At 34.3% G+C, this 13601-nt stretch overlaps 1 protein-coding gene across 1 annotated transcript in view; it reads left to right on the top strand.

The window, feature by feature from the left end:
* The window catches only part of MICU3 (mitochondrial calcium uptake 3), an 87694-nt gene that overhangs the window by 56663 nt on the left and 17430 nt on the right, over window positions 1-13601 (top strand). The window contains exons 9-11 of the mRNA XM_027122713.1: window positions 6480-6575; window positions 12615-12715; window positions 13217-13388. Of these exons, the coding sequence (XP_026978514.1) occupies window positions 6480-6575; window positions 12615-12715; window positions 13217-13388 (369 nt within the window). The remainder of the gene's footprint in view (window positions 1-6479; window positions 6576-12614; window positions 12716-13216; window positions 13389-13601) is intronic.

Below are 13601 nucleotides of genomic sequence, written 5' to 3'. Positions count from 1 at the left end.
TTTTTTCTGCTGTTCTGTCAAATAGTGTGTTAAATTACACATTACAATGCTAGACTTGTTAATTTCTACTTATAATTCTGGTTTTATTTTATATATTTCAAAGCCTTCTTATTACCTGTATAAGAATATAGATTACTTAAGTCGTCTTAGCAAGTTAAATCTTTGATTATATACTATCGCTAGATCTCTAGAAATGTGTTTGTGTTAAAAATCTATTTTATTGTCAAAATAAATATACTACGTTTGTTTTTATTAACATGTTATTTTCCATTTTGTGTTTTTTATTGTCTATTTTTACCTCTAGTGATAATGAAGCTTTCCCTGATTTTTTTATTTTTTATTTTTTAATTTTTTTTATTTTTGGCTGCGTTGGGTCTTCGTTGCTGAGCCTGGGCTTTCTCTAGTTGCAGCGAGTGGGGACCACTCCTCGTTGCAGTGCGTGGGCTTCCCATTGCGGTGGCTTCTCCTGTTGCAGAGCACGGGCCCTAGGTGCGCAGCCTTCAGTAGTTGTGGCACGTGGGCTCAGCAGCTGTGGCTCACGGGCTCCAGAGCGCAGGCTCAGTAGTCGTGGCGCAGGGGCTTAGTTGCTCCGCGGCATGTGGGATTCTCCCGGACCAGGGCTCGAACCTGTGTCCCCTGCACTGGCAGGCGGACTCCCAACCACTGCGCCACCAGGGAAGCCCCTCCCTGATTTTTTAAATATGTATTTTAGTTCAGAAATATACTGCTGATAGAACATAAATATAAAAACAAAAAACAATAAAAGTTTAACTACTATATAATATAGATCAAGAAATAAAACATTGCCTTTGCCGTACCCCAGAAGCCCCTTCATGTGTCTCCAATCATAATCCCTTCTTCTCCTTCAAAAGATAACCACAATCAAGACTTTTTATGTCAATTATTTCTTTGCTTTGCTTTGAGGTTTTATGACCTACTTATATGTATCCTAAACAATATAGTTTAGTTTTGCCCGTTTTTGATCTTCATATAAATGGGATCATATTAAATGAGTTTTTCTATGTGTTGCTCCTTTGACTCATCATGATTGGCAGCTTCATCTGCGTTATTGTATCTGGTCCTAGTTCATTCACTTTTATTGCTATAAGCAGCAGTGCTCAAACGTTTTGGTCTCAGGACCCCTTGACATTGTTGAAGATTATGGAGAGTCCAAAAGAGCTTTTGTTTATGTTGGTTATATTCATCTATTTTTGCCATATAAAAACTAAAAAAATTATAAATATTAATACATTTAAAAATAATTTTTAAAACTCTCATGTTACCATAAACATTTTTTATGAAAAATAATGTCAAAAATATTGTGAGGAAAGTGGTATTTTTACATTCTTTGTAAATTTCTTTAATGTCTGGCTTAGTAGAAGACTGCGGGTTTCTCATAGATGCTTCTGTATTCAATCTGTTGCAGTATATTGTTTTGGCAACAAATACTATCAATTGTTTCCCTTGAAGCAACAGGCTCACTTGGTTCATCTTCCAAAAAGATGCCTGCCACATACCAAAGTCTAAATAACCATAGTTTGTGTATCTGTTGTTCTTTCAAGTAAAAGTGATGGTTCATGAAAAAAGTGGCTAGTCTACCTTGCAACACAAACCACCGCATAGATGTTTTTTCTCAAGGCAACCATAGTACTTCATTAGACAGAAGTGCTTTATGCATGCTTCCCTTCACACCGAATGTTAAAAAGATGTGTGCTCAAAGATTAAATTAACACAATTATGAGTTTTATTCTTCAGCAAGTACATTCTTAAGTGAAACTTTTTTTTTAAATATGAGTATATGACTGAAGAATGTGACAACTTCTGAAGAATGTAATGACTTTGGTCTTTGGTACTGTCATTGTACTAAGGCTTCAGCAATTTTACCCACCATTGCTTTTGTACCAGTGAACACAGTACAAAAGGCAAATAATGTGTTTAAGATGCTTTAAGATACATCTATATTATGTTTTGTCCAGTATTTTTCAGTTATTCTCAGTGAGAAGATTGGCACTGTTTCTTCTAGTCTGTCATTACTAGAAGCCTGGTTTATCATTTACAACCTCTCATTTTCCTTATATTTTGGATGTGTCTTTTTTAAAAGTATATTTTGTGTATTTTATCGGTTCCTTTTTACCTGGATTGATAATATATGCTTTTTAATTGGAAAATACAGTCAATTTACATTACTGTGATTACTAACTTATTTGGATTTATTTTAGCCATTCTATATACTGTTTTTTTTTCTCTTTTCTTACTTTCTTTTACCTGGGTTACCCGGTAAAAGAGGTAACCCTGGCATTACCTGGGTTTATTTTGAGTTTAGAAGACATTCACTATATTTCTTTTCTTTGTGTAGTTATTTTTGAAATTTTAATAAGAATACTTAAAATAATAAAGTCTTAGATTAGGCCATATCTTTATTCTCTTTCTCAAAAATAGAGTTTAAAAGTTCTTTAATACTGTTCTTTCCTCTCCTGGCATGGGTACTTAAAGTTGAATAATGTTTGCTCTTGTCTTTTTTTAATCCCACAAGTTAGACTTTAAAATATGTATCATTCATGTTTGTTTCAAATTACTTATATATTTGCTCTTCTTTACTCAGTATTTCCCTCTTTAATCTCATCCCTTCCTAAATCTCATAATCTTATACTCACAAAGTATATCCTCAAGTGATCTTCTAATAAATTTTTTTAAAAACCCTCTCTCTGGAAATCTCTTTTTTTCCCTTTATTTTTTTCCAGTTTATTGAGATATAATTGACATATAACATGGTATCAGCTTATGGTGTACAACATAATTTGATATATGTACTTATCACAAAATACCACAATAAGTTGAGTTGACATCCATCCCCTCACATAGTTACAATTTTTTTTTCTTGTGATGAAAACTTTAAGACCTATTTTCTTAGCAACTCCTAGCATACAGCACAGTATTATTAACTGTAGTCACCATGCTTTACATTACATCCCCAAGACTTACCTATCTTATAACTGGTAGTTCGTACCTTTTTACCGCCTTCACCCCTTTCCCTACCACCATCATTCCCACCTACCTCTGGCAACCACCAACCAGCCTCTTCTGTTTCTGTGGATTCATTTGTTTGTTTTAATTGAGATAGAATTGGCATATAACATTATATTAGTTTCAGGTGTATAATATAATGATTCGATATATGTTTACATGCTGTTATTTTGAAAGAATTTTACTATATATATTATTATGGGTTGACACTTATTCTCAGCAAATTGTGGTATCATCCCAGTCTTCTGGCTTCTATTGCTGGAAATGAAAAGTCAACTCTGGGTCTAATTATTATTCTTTTGTAGGCCATCTGTTTTCTTTCTGGGTGCTTTTAAGATTCTGTTTGCCTTTGGTATTCTACAGTTTTATTACAGTCTATCTCTCTTTTTGCTCGTATCTATCATGAAATTTATTGGGCTTCTTAAGTATGAGGATTGTTTGCTTTCATTATTTCTTGAATATCCACTGCCAATATGTCTCTGAATATTGCCTCTTTCCCATTTTCCCTACTATTACTTTCTAGAGCTTTGATAGATATTCATGTTTTAATGTCTCTTAACTCCTCTTTAATTTGCCATATTTTTTATCTTTTCACACTGCATTCTGTATACTTTATTCATATTATCTTCAAGTTCACTGATTTTCTCTCTAGCTATATATAATATGATATTAAATTTCAGTGGTTCATTTTTCATTTCTAGAAGTTTTATTTGGTTCTTTTTTCTAATCAGCCTAATAATTTTTGGTAGTCCCTTTTTCCTAAAAAGTCCTGTCAAATACAACTTCATCTTCTTTAAACTTATTAAACTTATTTTGTATTCCATATCTAATAATTTCAATATATGGAGCCTGCAGCTCTGGTTCTATTGTTTGTTGTTTCTGCTGGTTCCTACTTATGGTGGCTTACGTTCTTTCACGTTTAGTAATTTCCTATTATGAGCATGTATTTGTTGGAATGCATCTGTGTGGATTCTGTAAGGGCTGGGTTAAGGGTGTGTTTTTCCTGGGAAGACTTGTGTGTGTATGTTTGTTTCTGTGATACATTGCAGGTACCTGCAGTCCCATGTAACTTTAAATTACAATTCTCGGGTTATGGTTTCTCAGGCCACACTTGTCATAGTGGGACAGATTATAAAGATGTAGTTTTCTTTTGTTTGTTTATATTTTTCTGTGTTTTTAAATATCACTAATAGCAAAGACAGTTTACCACCTGATTCTATGGGCTAATATTTTGGGATTTTTTTCCTAGTTTGCCTAACCTCTGCGTGTAGCCTTTCTCAGACCCTTACTTTATATATAGGGTATTTACCTGTCTGCACATGGACCACTTTAGGGAGCCTCTGTTCTGCTTACCACAGTGATGGAGTCCCATCTCTAAATCGGTCTTTTTTCCCCTAACTTCCTTTTTCTTCCTTCCTTCTATCTTCCCTTTCTCCCTTATTTTACTTCCTTCCTTCTTTCCTTCTGTCTTTGTTTGAGCTGCTATAACAAAAGTACCTTCAAATGGGTGGCTTATAACGAATAATCATTTTTCATAGTTCTGAGAGCTGGGAAGTCCAAGATCACCAAACAGCAGATTCATTGTGGCAGCTGATGAGGGCCTGCTTCCTGGTTCATAGGTGGCACCTTCGCACTGTGTCCTCACATGGTGGAAGGGGGCAAGGGAGCTCTCTCAGACCCCTTTTCTAAGAGCACTAATCCCATCCATGAAGACTCTGCCCTCATGACCTAATCACCTCCCAAAGGCCCCACCTCCTCCTAATACCATCACCGTGGGGGTTAGGATTCCAGTATGTGAACTTCTCACACTATGGCTCCCTCCTTCCTCCCTCTCTTGCTCTTTTCCTTCCTTCCTCCCTCCCTCCCTCCCTCCCTCCCTTTTCTATGCTCAGAACATACATTTTTTCCTATAGAGATCCGTGTCAATATAGTTTGTCAAACCAATTTTATCCCTTCATATGTTGTAAGTATGAATAATGTCATCACAGTCTGTGTGGGTGGGGTAGGGATGAGGGTGACCAGGGTTTGGAAGTAGGGGAGAGGCCTGGCTTCACCAAGCAAGTCACTCCTGTTACCCTCCTAATAATAGTGTAGTGAGCCTTATTTTCTAGTTAGGTTGGTTTAGCAGTCCTTTTCTTGACTATATACTGCCTTTCTACGTTACAGTTTAAAAATATATCCACATTCAAAATATTTAGATAACTTTGCAGAGTATTTAATCTAGTTACCATTTATTGAGGTTCTGCTATATCTGTGTAAAAGAAAATGAACTGTGTTAGTGCTACACTCAGTTAATTTGACTTGGTTACAGCTTATTTACTTGCTAAAGGGGGTGACGAGTAGATTCTCTGCCACATTGCTACATTTACACTTATGGTAATAAATCCATCTATGTTATATAAGTGATTCCTGCTTAATAATACTTTATTATTAACATTTTATTAAGTTTATTAAAATATGGGCAGTAGGCAGTGTTTTCTAGTTCATAATAATGAATTAAAACACAGATCTTTGAAATAATTCCCAGATGCTTATAATTTTGTTAGTGGCACTGGACTTTTGAAAACTAACACACACACAAAAATAAGAGTTCTCTCATCATCAGCCACTCCCTCCTAAATTCATCATGCAGCATTTTCTTCTCACAATAACCCAAAGAAGACCAAGCCTGAGAATCTGTGAAACCTTCCCTGGTAAATCCTGAGAGAAACCACATTTAATTATTTTTGTTTATAGAGACCCAAGTTAAGCTTGTACTTCTACATTTCACGTAAAGATTAGACTACACTTCTTAATTCTGATATCGCCTGCTTTAGACTAGCCTGTACCGAGATAGAAGCTAGTGCTCTGTCCTTGGAATAGATCAGAAAGTACCTGATCTATTTACAATAGACACCAAATCCCTGATCAGCTTTGAGTAGTTTGCCTTAAACGTGCATATTTTTTTTGTGACAAGTTTTTGATTAATTTAAATTTACTTTCTCTAAAGTATGGATATGGTCATTTTGATTCTTTGCTGCACTAACATAATATATGCTAACCAACAATGATTCATTTTTAAATTAAGCTGAATTTTTATAGGTTGCTATAAAATTACCAAAATCTTCTCCAAATGAATTTACTTCACACAAGGTGTGAATAAAATTTTTATTTCACACTTTATTAGAAGTTATATATGTTTCATTAGAAGGGCATGGGGCAGGGGTGAAGAATGTGATTCTTATTGACAAAGCCACATTGTACTTAGAAATAGTGGTTATATACCATTACACCTTTGAAAATGCCCTGGGTTTACCAGTGATGTAATATGATACTGCTGTGTGCAGCAGAAAACAAAAAAGGTAAGCTAATGTGTTTTCTTTTCAAGGTTGGCTAGAAGAGATTTAAACTGTATAAATTATCATTGTTTCTGACTATTCTTTAGATTTCAGTTGTGCTTCTTAAAACTTCTACAGGTACTTAAAACAGATGCTGAGGAACTTGTCTCCAGAAGCTATTGGGATACACTGAGACGTAATACAAGCCAAGCACTCTTTTCAGACCTCGCAGAGGTATAATTAAACCTCAACCAGGTCCTTGTACTATTTGCCATTTTGTTAATCTAGTCCTCATTTCATTTTCGAGTCATAGCGATGAAACCAAAAATATATTTTATATTTTCTCTTTTTCTCCAGTAAAGCAGTAATTCCTATATATAAATTGGTATATTTGAATATGTCAACTGTGCTGGCAGGGGCGGCAAGGTCACCTGTAATAGCCCATGGTAAATCCACTCGCTTCTTGTAGAAAACACGACTTTCCAACTTAATTAAAAGGAAATACTGTTCTTTTTCACTTAAAGGTCACTTTCAGGAAATTTGAAAATACTATTTTATAGTTTCACTGAATCTTTTAACCTTATAATTTGCAATGTTACATGAAGTGCTGTAACTTCTAACTTGGTAAAAGATAGATAATGCTTTAGAGTTATGGTAGATTTAAAATCAAATTTCCTAACATTAATAGCGAGTGGCTTACCAAGGGTGGGCATGGGGGAGGTGTGCTAACAGCTGTCAGTCAGGGAAGGGAGGACATTTTACCTTGACATTGGTTAGGATTGCCAGTGTGTGGAAAATTAAAAGTAGACTGACCATTATATCATGCACTATTGTTTTCGGATTCCATAGAGACACATACCTTTTTGCTGCACTCAGGTGGACTGTTCCCACCACCCCACTCTCATTATGGCACTGTTAATAGGGATTTGTCACTTTAAAAGATGGGCTATGTCTTGTAGATTAAATACTTTTCTATGTTCCCTATTAAGAATTTTTAAGAACTTTATTAGAGATGGCTGTCTGGCTTACCACAAAGGACTTTTCAGTAAATACCAAGAGATGTATTTTTTCATTATCTTTTTCTCTTGAAAGTTGGCTTCTCCTTTCTTTTTCTAAAGTTTGACTTTTAAAAGTTATACTTAAAAATATCTAGAGAAGTAAACTGGAATGAATTCTGTTACCCACATAGACAGTGTTACTCAGTGGACACCTCTAGAGCAGGGCAAACACTTGTAAATGTTAATTTTGTCACTTGTGCACAATTTTAAAGTCCTAAAACAAATAAATAAAGCATTCTGCCCTACATATAGTCTGTCTGTGATATGTAAATATGATGTAATTATGACCAGCAATTATTAATCTTTAAAAATTACCTTTCAAATTTTAGCTATTTTTAGTCATAAAGTGCTAGTAGATAGTCCATTTACACATATTTTAGAAGTGCTTAATTCTGTAATCATTTATGTAGGCATATAGTAGTCAGTGCCTAAAAGTAAGAGCAATGGGGGACACTAGTCCTTAGAGTCCCTACAAGCCTGCTGTGCCCAGCTTCAAATTAGCAGTCGTGTCCTGCTGTCTCTTCCCACCATAGGCTGTCCACCTCTCAGCCTCCAACTGATCTTCAATCCATTTAACTCTGCTAGAAATTCTCACAGTTAGGCACAACCTGCTTATTATATGTCAAATTTAATTTAAATCTTGGTAATATCAGAAGACCAGTCAGCTCTTACACATACTCAAAGATCTTTTATAAGATTTGCGTAAGATCTTTTGAAGATGTTTATTGCTGCATCTGATGTGTGCTGGAGCTGGCTTTTACAGCTTCCCAGAGCTAGTTGTGCACATCTCTTCCCAGCTCAGCATTCCATGACATTCCATTGGTACCTTCAGATTGACCATGATAGGCATGTTACTACTGTAGACATTGGCAAACACTACAAATCAGGCTTTTTTATTTTCCTAGAGAGCCAGTTCACTAGCACACCATTAACTGTAATCAATCCACACTATAATCATAAGCTGCTAAATCAGTTAGTGAATTGACTCAAACATTGTGAAAATAAATTTGATGGAGAGAAGTGCAAAGAAAAAGAAGAAAAGAAAACAAAACTTATATTGTGTTTCCAAGTAAAATAATTATTGGGGGATCATCTCTGTTACTGCCCTCCCACATTAGAGAAGATAATTGAGAATTGGCTGTAGTTAAATTACAACTCATTATAATTCCTTATAGGTTACTACTGATGCCAGTGAAACATTGAATTGTTTATACTGTCAGTACTTCAGGATTTGAATTAGTTCAGAAAGAAAGCTTAGAAATCTATTTGTATTTCTTTGTTTCTCTTATATTTAAAATGTAAATATTGAGATAAAGCAGTTCTCTTTACATAATGTAGGTAAATTTGAGATTAGCCTCTCATATTCTTATTCCAAAGCTATTTCTAACCATAAATTTTTTTCAGTGATAGTAAAACCATGTTATAATGAAAATTTGAATACCACAGCTGATACCACTTTCTAACCAAAATAATAGATAATAAATTCATAGTACATTATGTCTATCATGCAGCTATTGAATACAGTCTGAGTACCAGAACTACAAAAACTGTTTTGAGCTTGACAGATGCAATTTAAATTTTTTTCTTATCTGCTATAAACTTTACTAACCCTTAATAAGTTTCAGTAGGTTATTTAAAACCTTCCTAACAAATCAAGAGTTTGACGATTTCCTCCAGCCCATGAGTAGAGCTTGATAAGATTATTATCATATAGTAATCAATAAAAATATATTAAAAGAATTTCTTAAAACTCTTAAATAGCTTGATATATTTTTATTTTATGCAAGTTTTAAAATTTGTTTATTCCATTTTTGGTGAAATCATTTAAAATAATTTTTAATCAAAACAAAGTTAGATAATGTCCACTTATGGGGTTCTTTTGTGGCTTTTTCTCGCTTTGTTAATGAAAACACCTGAATTCATTTTATTTTAACAATGAGCACAAGAATCAAAGGGATAAAGTCTCTATTTTTGTCTCAACTCTCCTGTGATTTAAGTTATATAACACTGTTAGGATACCAAGGACACTGGTATAGTTTTCAATGACTCCCAACAGTACTCTGTTTCACTGAATGGGGGGAAAAGGTTTTCACCATTTCCATTTTCTAATTTTTCTCTCTAATGTCAAACTGTTGTTTATGCCTCTGTGGGTCTGGATTATCTGGATAAGAGCAACCTAAGTCTAATAAGATTTTGATGATGAAAGACTGTAAATGAAGATTTGCTCTGCTCAATGGGCATGAGGAAAACTGGCCGAATGAGGTCATTATTTAAAACCTGTGTAAAGCAAAGCCACCTCATTTCAGTGTATTATGTCTCGAGGTAAGGAACATGACAACACTAGAGGAAGACATTCCATAATTATGTTATCAGGGCTCTCTAACTTTTGGTGTTCCTGTATCCTCTCATTTTAAGGCATTTTTTTAGATCTATATAACATATATGTATAGTTCCAATAACACAAAAGAAGTAAGAGTATACCATGTAAAAATATTTTTTGCATTAAGCTCCAACATTATTTTCTGTCTTGTCTAGTCCTTTTACAACTTCTTGGAATATACTGATTTGTCAGAAATAAATAGTAATAGCTAACACTTATTGAACATTTACAATATGCCAGTTATAGTGCTGACTAACGTGAGTTTTCTAATCCTCACAACAACCCTTTAGGGTAAGTACTGTTGTTGTTCCTGAGGATAATTACATCCTCGGTGAGATTAACTTCCCCAAGGTCACCTAACTAACGAGGAAAAAAGTCAGAATTCAAACCAGAAATCTCACTCTTGAGTTCATCATCCTATTTGCTCACCACGCTACTGCTTATTTGTGAAGTAGCAACTTGTTCTAAAACCTTATCCCTGCTCCTCTTCTTGGTCACTTTGCCCCTCTTCCACATTCCATCACTCTAGCTTCCAGATGGATACCCCACTTCTTCATGCTGACCTCTGATTGGCTCGAGCCCCCACTATTATGGTCCGTTTAGGCATACCTTCTCAAATATTTCCTCCCCCTACTAAATTAAGCTGTTCCTTGGATAATAAACTGATTAGATTTGATTATACATGATCACAAAAGAATGTCTATAATTAACAAGCTACCTTCACCCCCCCACAAAGGTCTTAATGCTTTTGTCCAAAGCATCTTATGACTACCAATAAGAACATGTATATATTTCATTTACATTCATATCCTAACCTTATTCTGAAAATGGTTATTGTAGATAGGGTTTTTCCCATTTTACAGATAAGGAAGCTGACGATCAAAAAAGGTCAGTGAACTCAGGTCTTCTGATTTTAAATCCTGTCCTCCTTCCGTTACATCAGTCTACCTTCTCAACTTAAAGCTACTGGTGGAAGTATAATAGTAGTGCCTTTTGAGCACTAGTCAAAAATTACACTAATTTGTCACATAGGGGGCCTTGAAAGACTGGCACCACTAATATTCCTCAACACTCATAATAAGCTTGCTCAAGAAGATATATATGTGACACCTGGCTTCCTGGCTGTGTCTTTTTTCCCCAAGTGATCAGATCAAACCACTATCAGATCAAAGGAGTTGGTTATATTATAGGGAACTTCTTGGTTATTCCAGCTCCTGAGAATACTTGGAACTTGTCAGCAAACTCAAATAAGTAGTAGAGATCATCCAAACCAATTATTAGGAGGTTACATTCTAGAGATTATTTAGAAAAATCCAAACTAAATTACAAATATAGACTACATAGGTGATTACTAAAGAATCTCAACAATTTTAGATAATTTAAAGTAGAAGATACCCTACATGTTTTAAAGAGTCTTTAAGAGAGACATGAGTAATCCATGTAGCAGAAAGATCACTTTAGAAAAATAGTTTCGTGGATTAAAAGAGGGCATGTTGGAGGGGAAAAAGCCTATCAGAAGATGTAGTTTTCTATAACTCCATTCTAGTCGTTACAAGAGAAGAAGAATATTTGGTCTAGGGAGAAGGGAAATAAAGACCCAACAAATGTTATAAAGGATAAAAATGGCTATCTTCATGAAAGATTGGGAAGGGGGCTATCAGGGATCAAAAGATTGCCAAATTTAGTGTTTGGAAGATGGATAAGATGAGACTATATCAGGGAACATGGAAGACGACTGATGCTTTGAAGAGAAGTATATATTTTCTATTTCTTATGTTTTCTATGGAGTGGTATCATGATTCTGGTCAGGAAGTAATAGTTTCAAATATGTACCTTTAGATGGACATTTGCAGCTATTTTTTAAATATAGAAAATGATACTTATTATTTAACCTCTTACTTTTTCTTATATTTCCCAGGATAATACATGGGGAGAGGTTATAATCACTTGAATTTTATTATTTTTGTAACTGAGTTTATAAGATAGGTATGAGTTAATGGCCAAGTGAAGAAGGAAGGAAACAGAAAGAAGGAAGGAAAGGGAATGGGATGGGAAGGAGGGAAGAAAAAGGAAACCTATAAAGCTACATTAAAAAGGGAAGATTTTCTCAGGCCATTAAACTTTATAAGGACTATAATTAAGCTATTTTAAGAATACATTTGTTGGAACTTGTTTATCAGGTTGAATGGGGAAGGGAAAATCCTCTGGAATTAATTTCTTATCCATTCAAAAAGTAATGTAAGACTTTTCTTTGGAAAAAATTGTAGATGATATAAATTCCAAGGTAATATTACTGTAGTTTCTATTTCAAAATACAGTGTCTTCTATTTAAAGTATCATGGATAAGAATACAATAGGGAAGAATCATGGTTCAAGGAAACTATTTTACGAAGCTTGAGGCCATTCTTTTGTCAGCCCTATCTGTTCAATAATCTGAGGAATTTACCTCTTTTGGACATCCTAAATGAATGAATTTTTCAGGTTGATTAGGAAAATCCAAAGTAAATTACTTAAATAAAAATAAACTATTTGATGATTACTAAAGGCTTTTAACTATTTTAGATCATTTAAACTATAGATACCCTATATGCACAATTTGAGGCTGAAGACTTCTTAATATAATCATAACTTTAAGTTTTTTGAAGATAAACATCAATTTCATCAGTATTTCTATTTTTGAATTTTGAACTTCTTTTTAACTGTAATGGCATGTATTAATACATCCTTCTGCTTTTCATTCTAATGTTAATGTATGTGTGTTCTTTGGGGGATATTGGGTATCTGTATTCTGTTTGGTTTTATTGCAGCTAACCTTTAAACTGATTTTTTTTAAAGCGTGCTGATGACATTACAAACTTAGTAACAGATACTACACTTCTTGTACACTTTTTTGGAAAGAAAGGAAAAGCTGAGCTCAACTTTGAAGATTTTTATAGGTGAGCTTAATTTTTATATTTGTATTGAAAAATGTTAACATGCTAAAGTCAGGAAGGTCTTTAGGAATCATTTAGTGCAGTGACACTCACCTCTTTGCTGCTTTCATCTTAACTAAAGATACTCTAGAACAAATATCCACTCCCGTCAGTGCTTGTGTACCAGTAGTTCTATTGATAAATGTAACAGGAAGTCACTGAATGATGAAAAATATCCAGATATCTGGATTGATTATTTCCTATATATTCAGAAGAAAGAATATTACCAATTCCTCAGTCTCGATAAGCTGCAGTAATAATAATAAATAGGCATGTATATAGTGTTTGCTGCAGTAAACACGAGGCAGGGCACATTAACTCCTTTAAGTCTCATCGCTACCCTGCAAGATATTCTTGTTATGCCCATTTTACAGATGAAGAAGCCAAAGTCCTGAGAGGCTAAGTACCATCTGTTACCATCACTCTTCGTTTATCTTATTCATTGTTTATGTATTTTTGTCATAGATTCATGGATAACCTCCAAACAGAAGTTCTAGAAATAGAATTCCTTTCCTACTCTAATGGGATGAATACTATCAGTGAAGAAGATTTTGCTCATATTCTTTTACGATACACAAATGTGGAAAATACATCAGTATTTTTGGAAAATGTGCGTTATAGTATACCTGAAGAAAAGGTATCTAATCCCTATTTTTATTTTGTTACATATGTTATTATCTTGTAATTATATAGGTCTGTAAAATATATTGTCCTTCTGTTAGTTCTTTTGCTCCTCTGTGGATTAATAGATTCTTTGGATATATTCCATCCTTCTTTCCTCTGTGTCTTAAGCGCTCTGGCTAAACTTTAAAATGGATTAATTTAAAATTCTGGGTTGGGACTTCCCTGG

Source organism: Aethalodelphis obliquidens, unplaced genomic scaffold, assembly GCF_003676395.1.
Source record: "Aethalodelphis obliquidens isolate GAN/ISIS:26980383/991018 unplaced genomic scaffold, ASM367639v1 scaffold25, whole genome shotgun sequence".
Taxonomy (NCBI): domain Eukaryota; kingdom Metazoa; phylum Chordata; class Mammalia; order Artiodactyla; family Delphinidae; genus Aethalodelphis; species Aethalodelphis obliquidens.
This window is presented reverse-complemented; position numbering and strand designations above follow the sequence as displayed.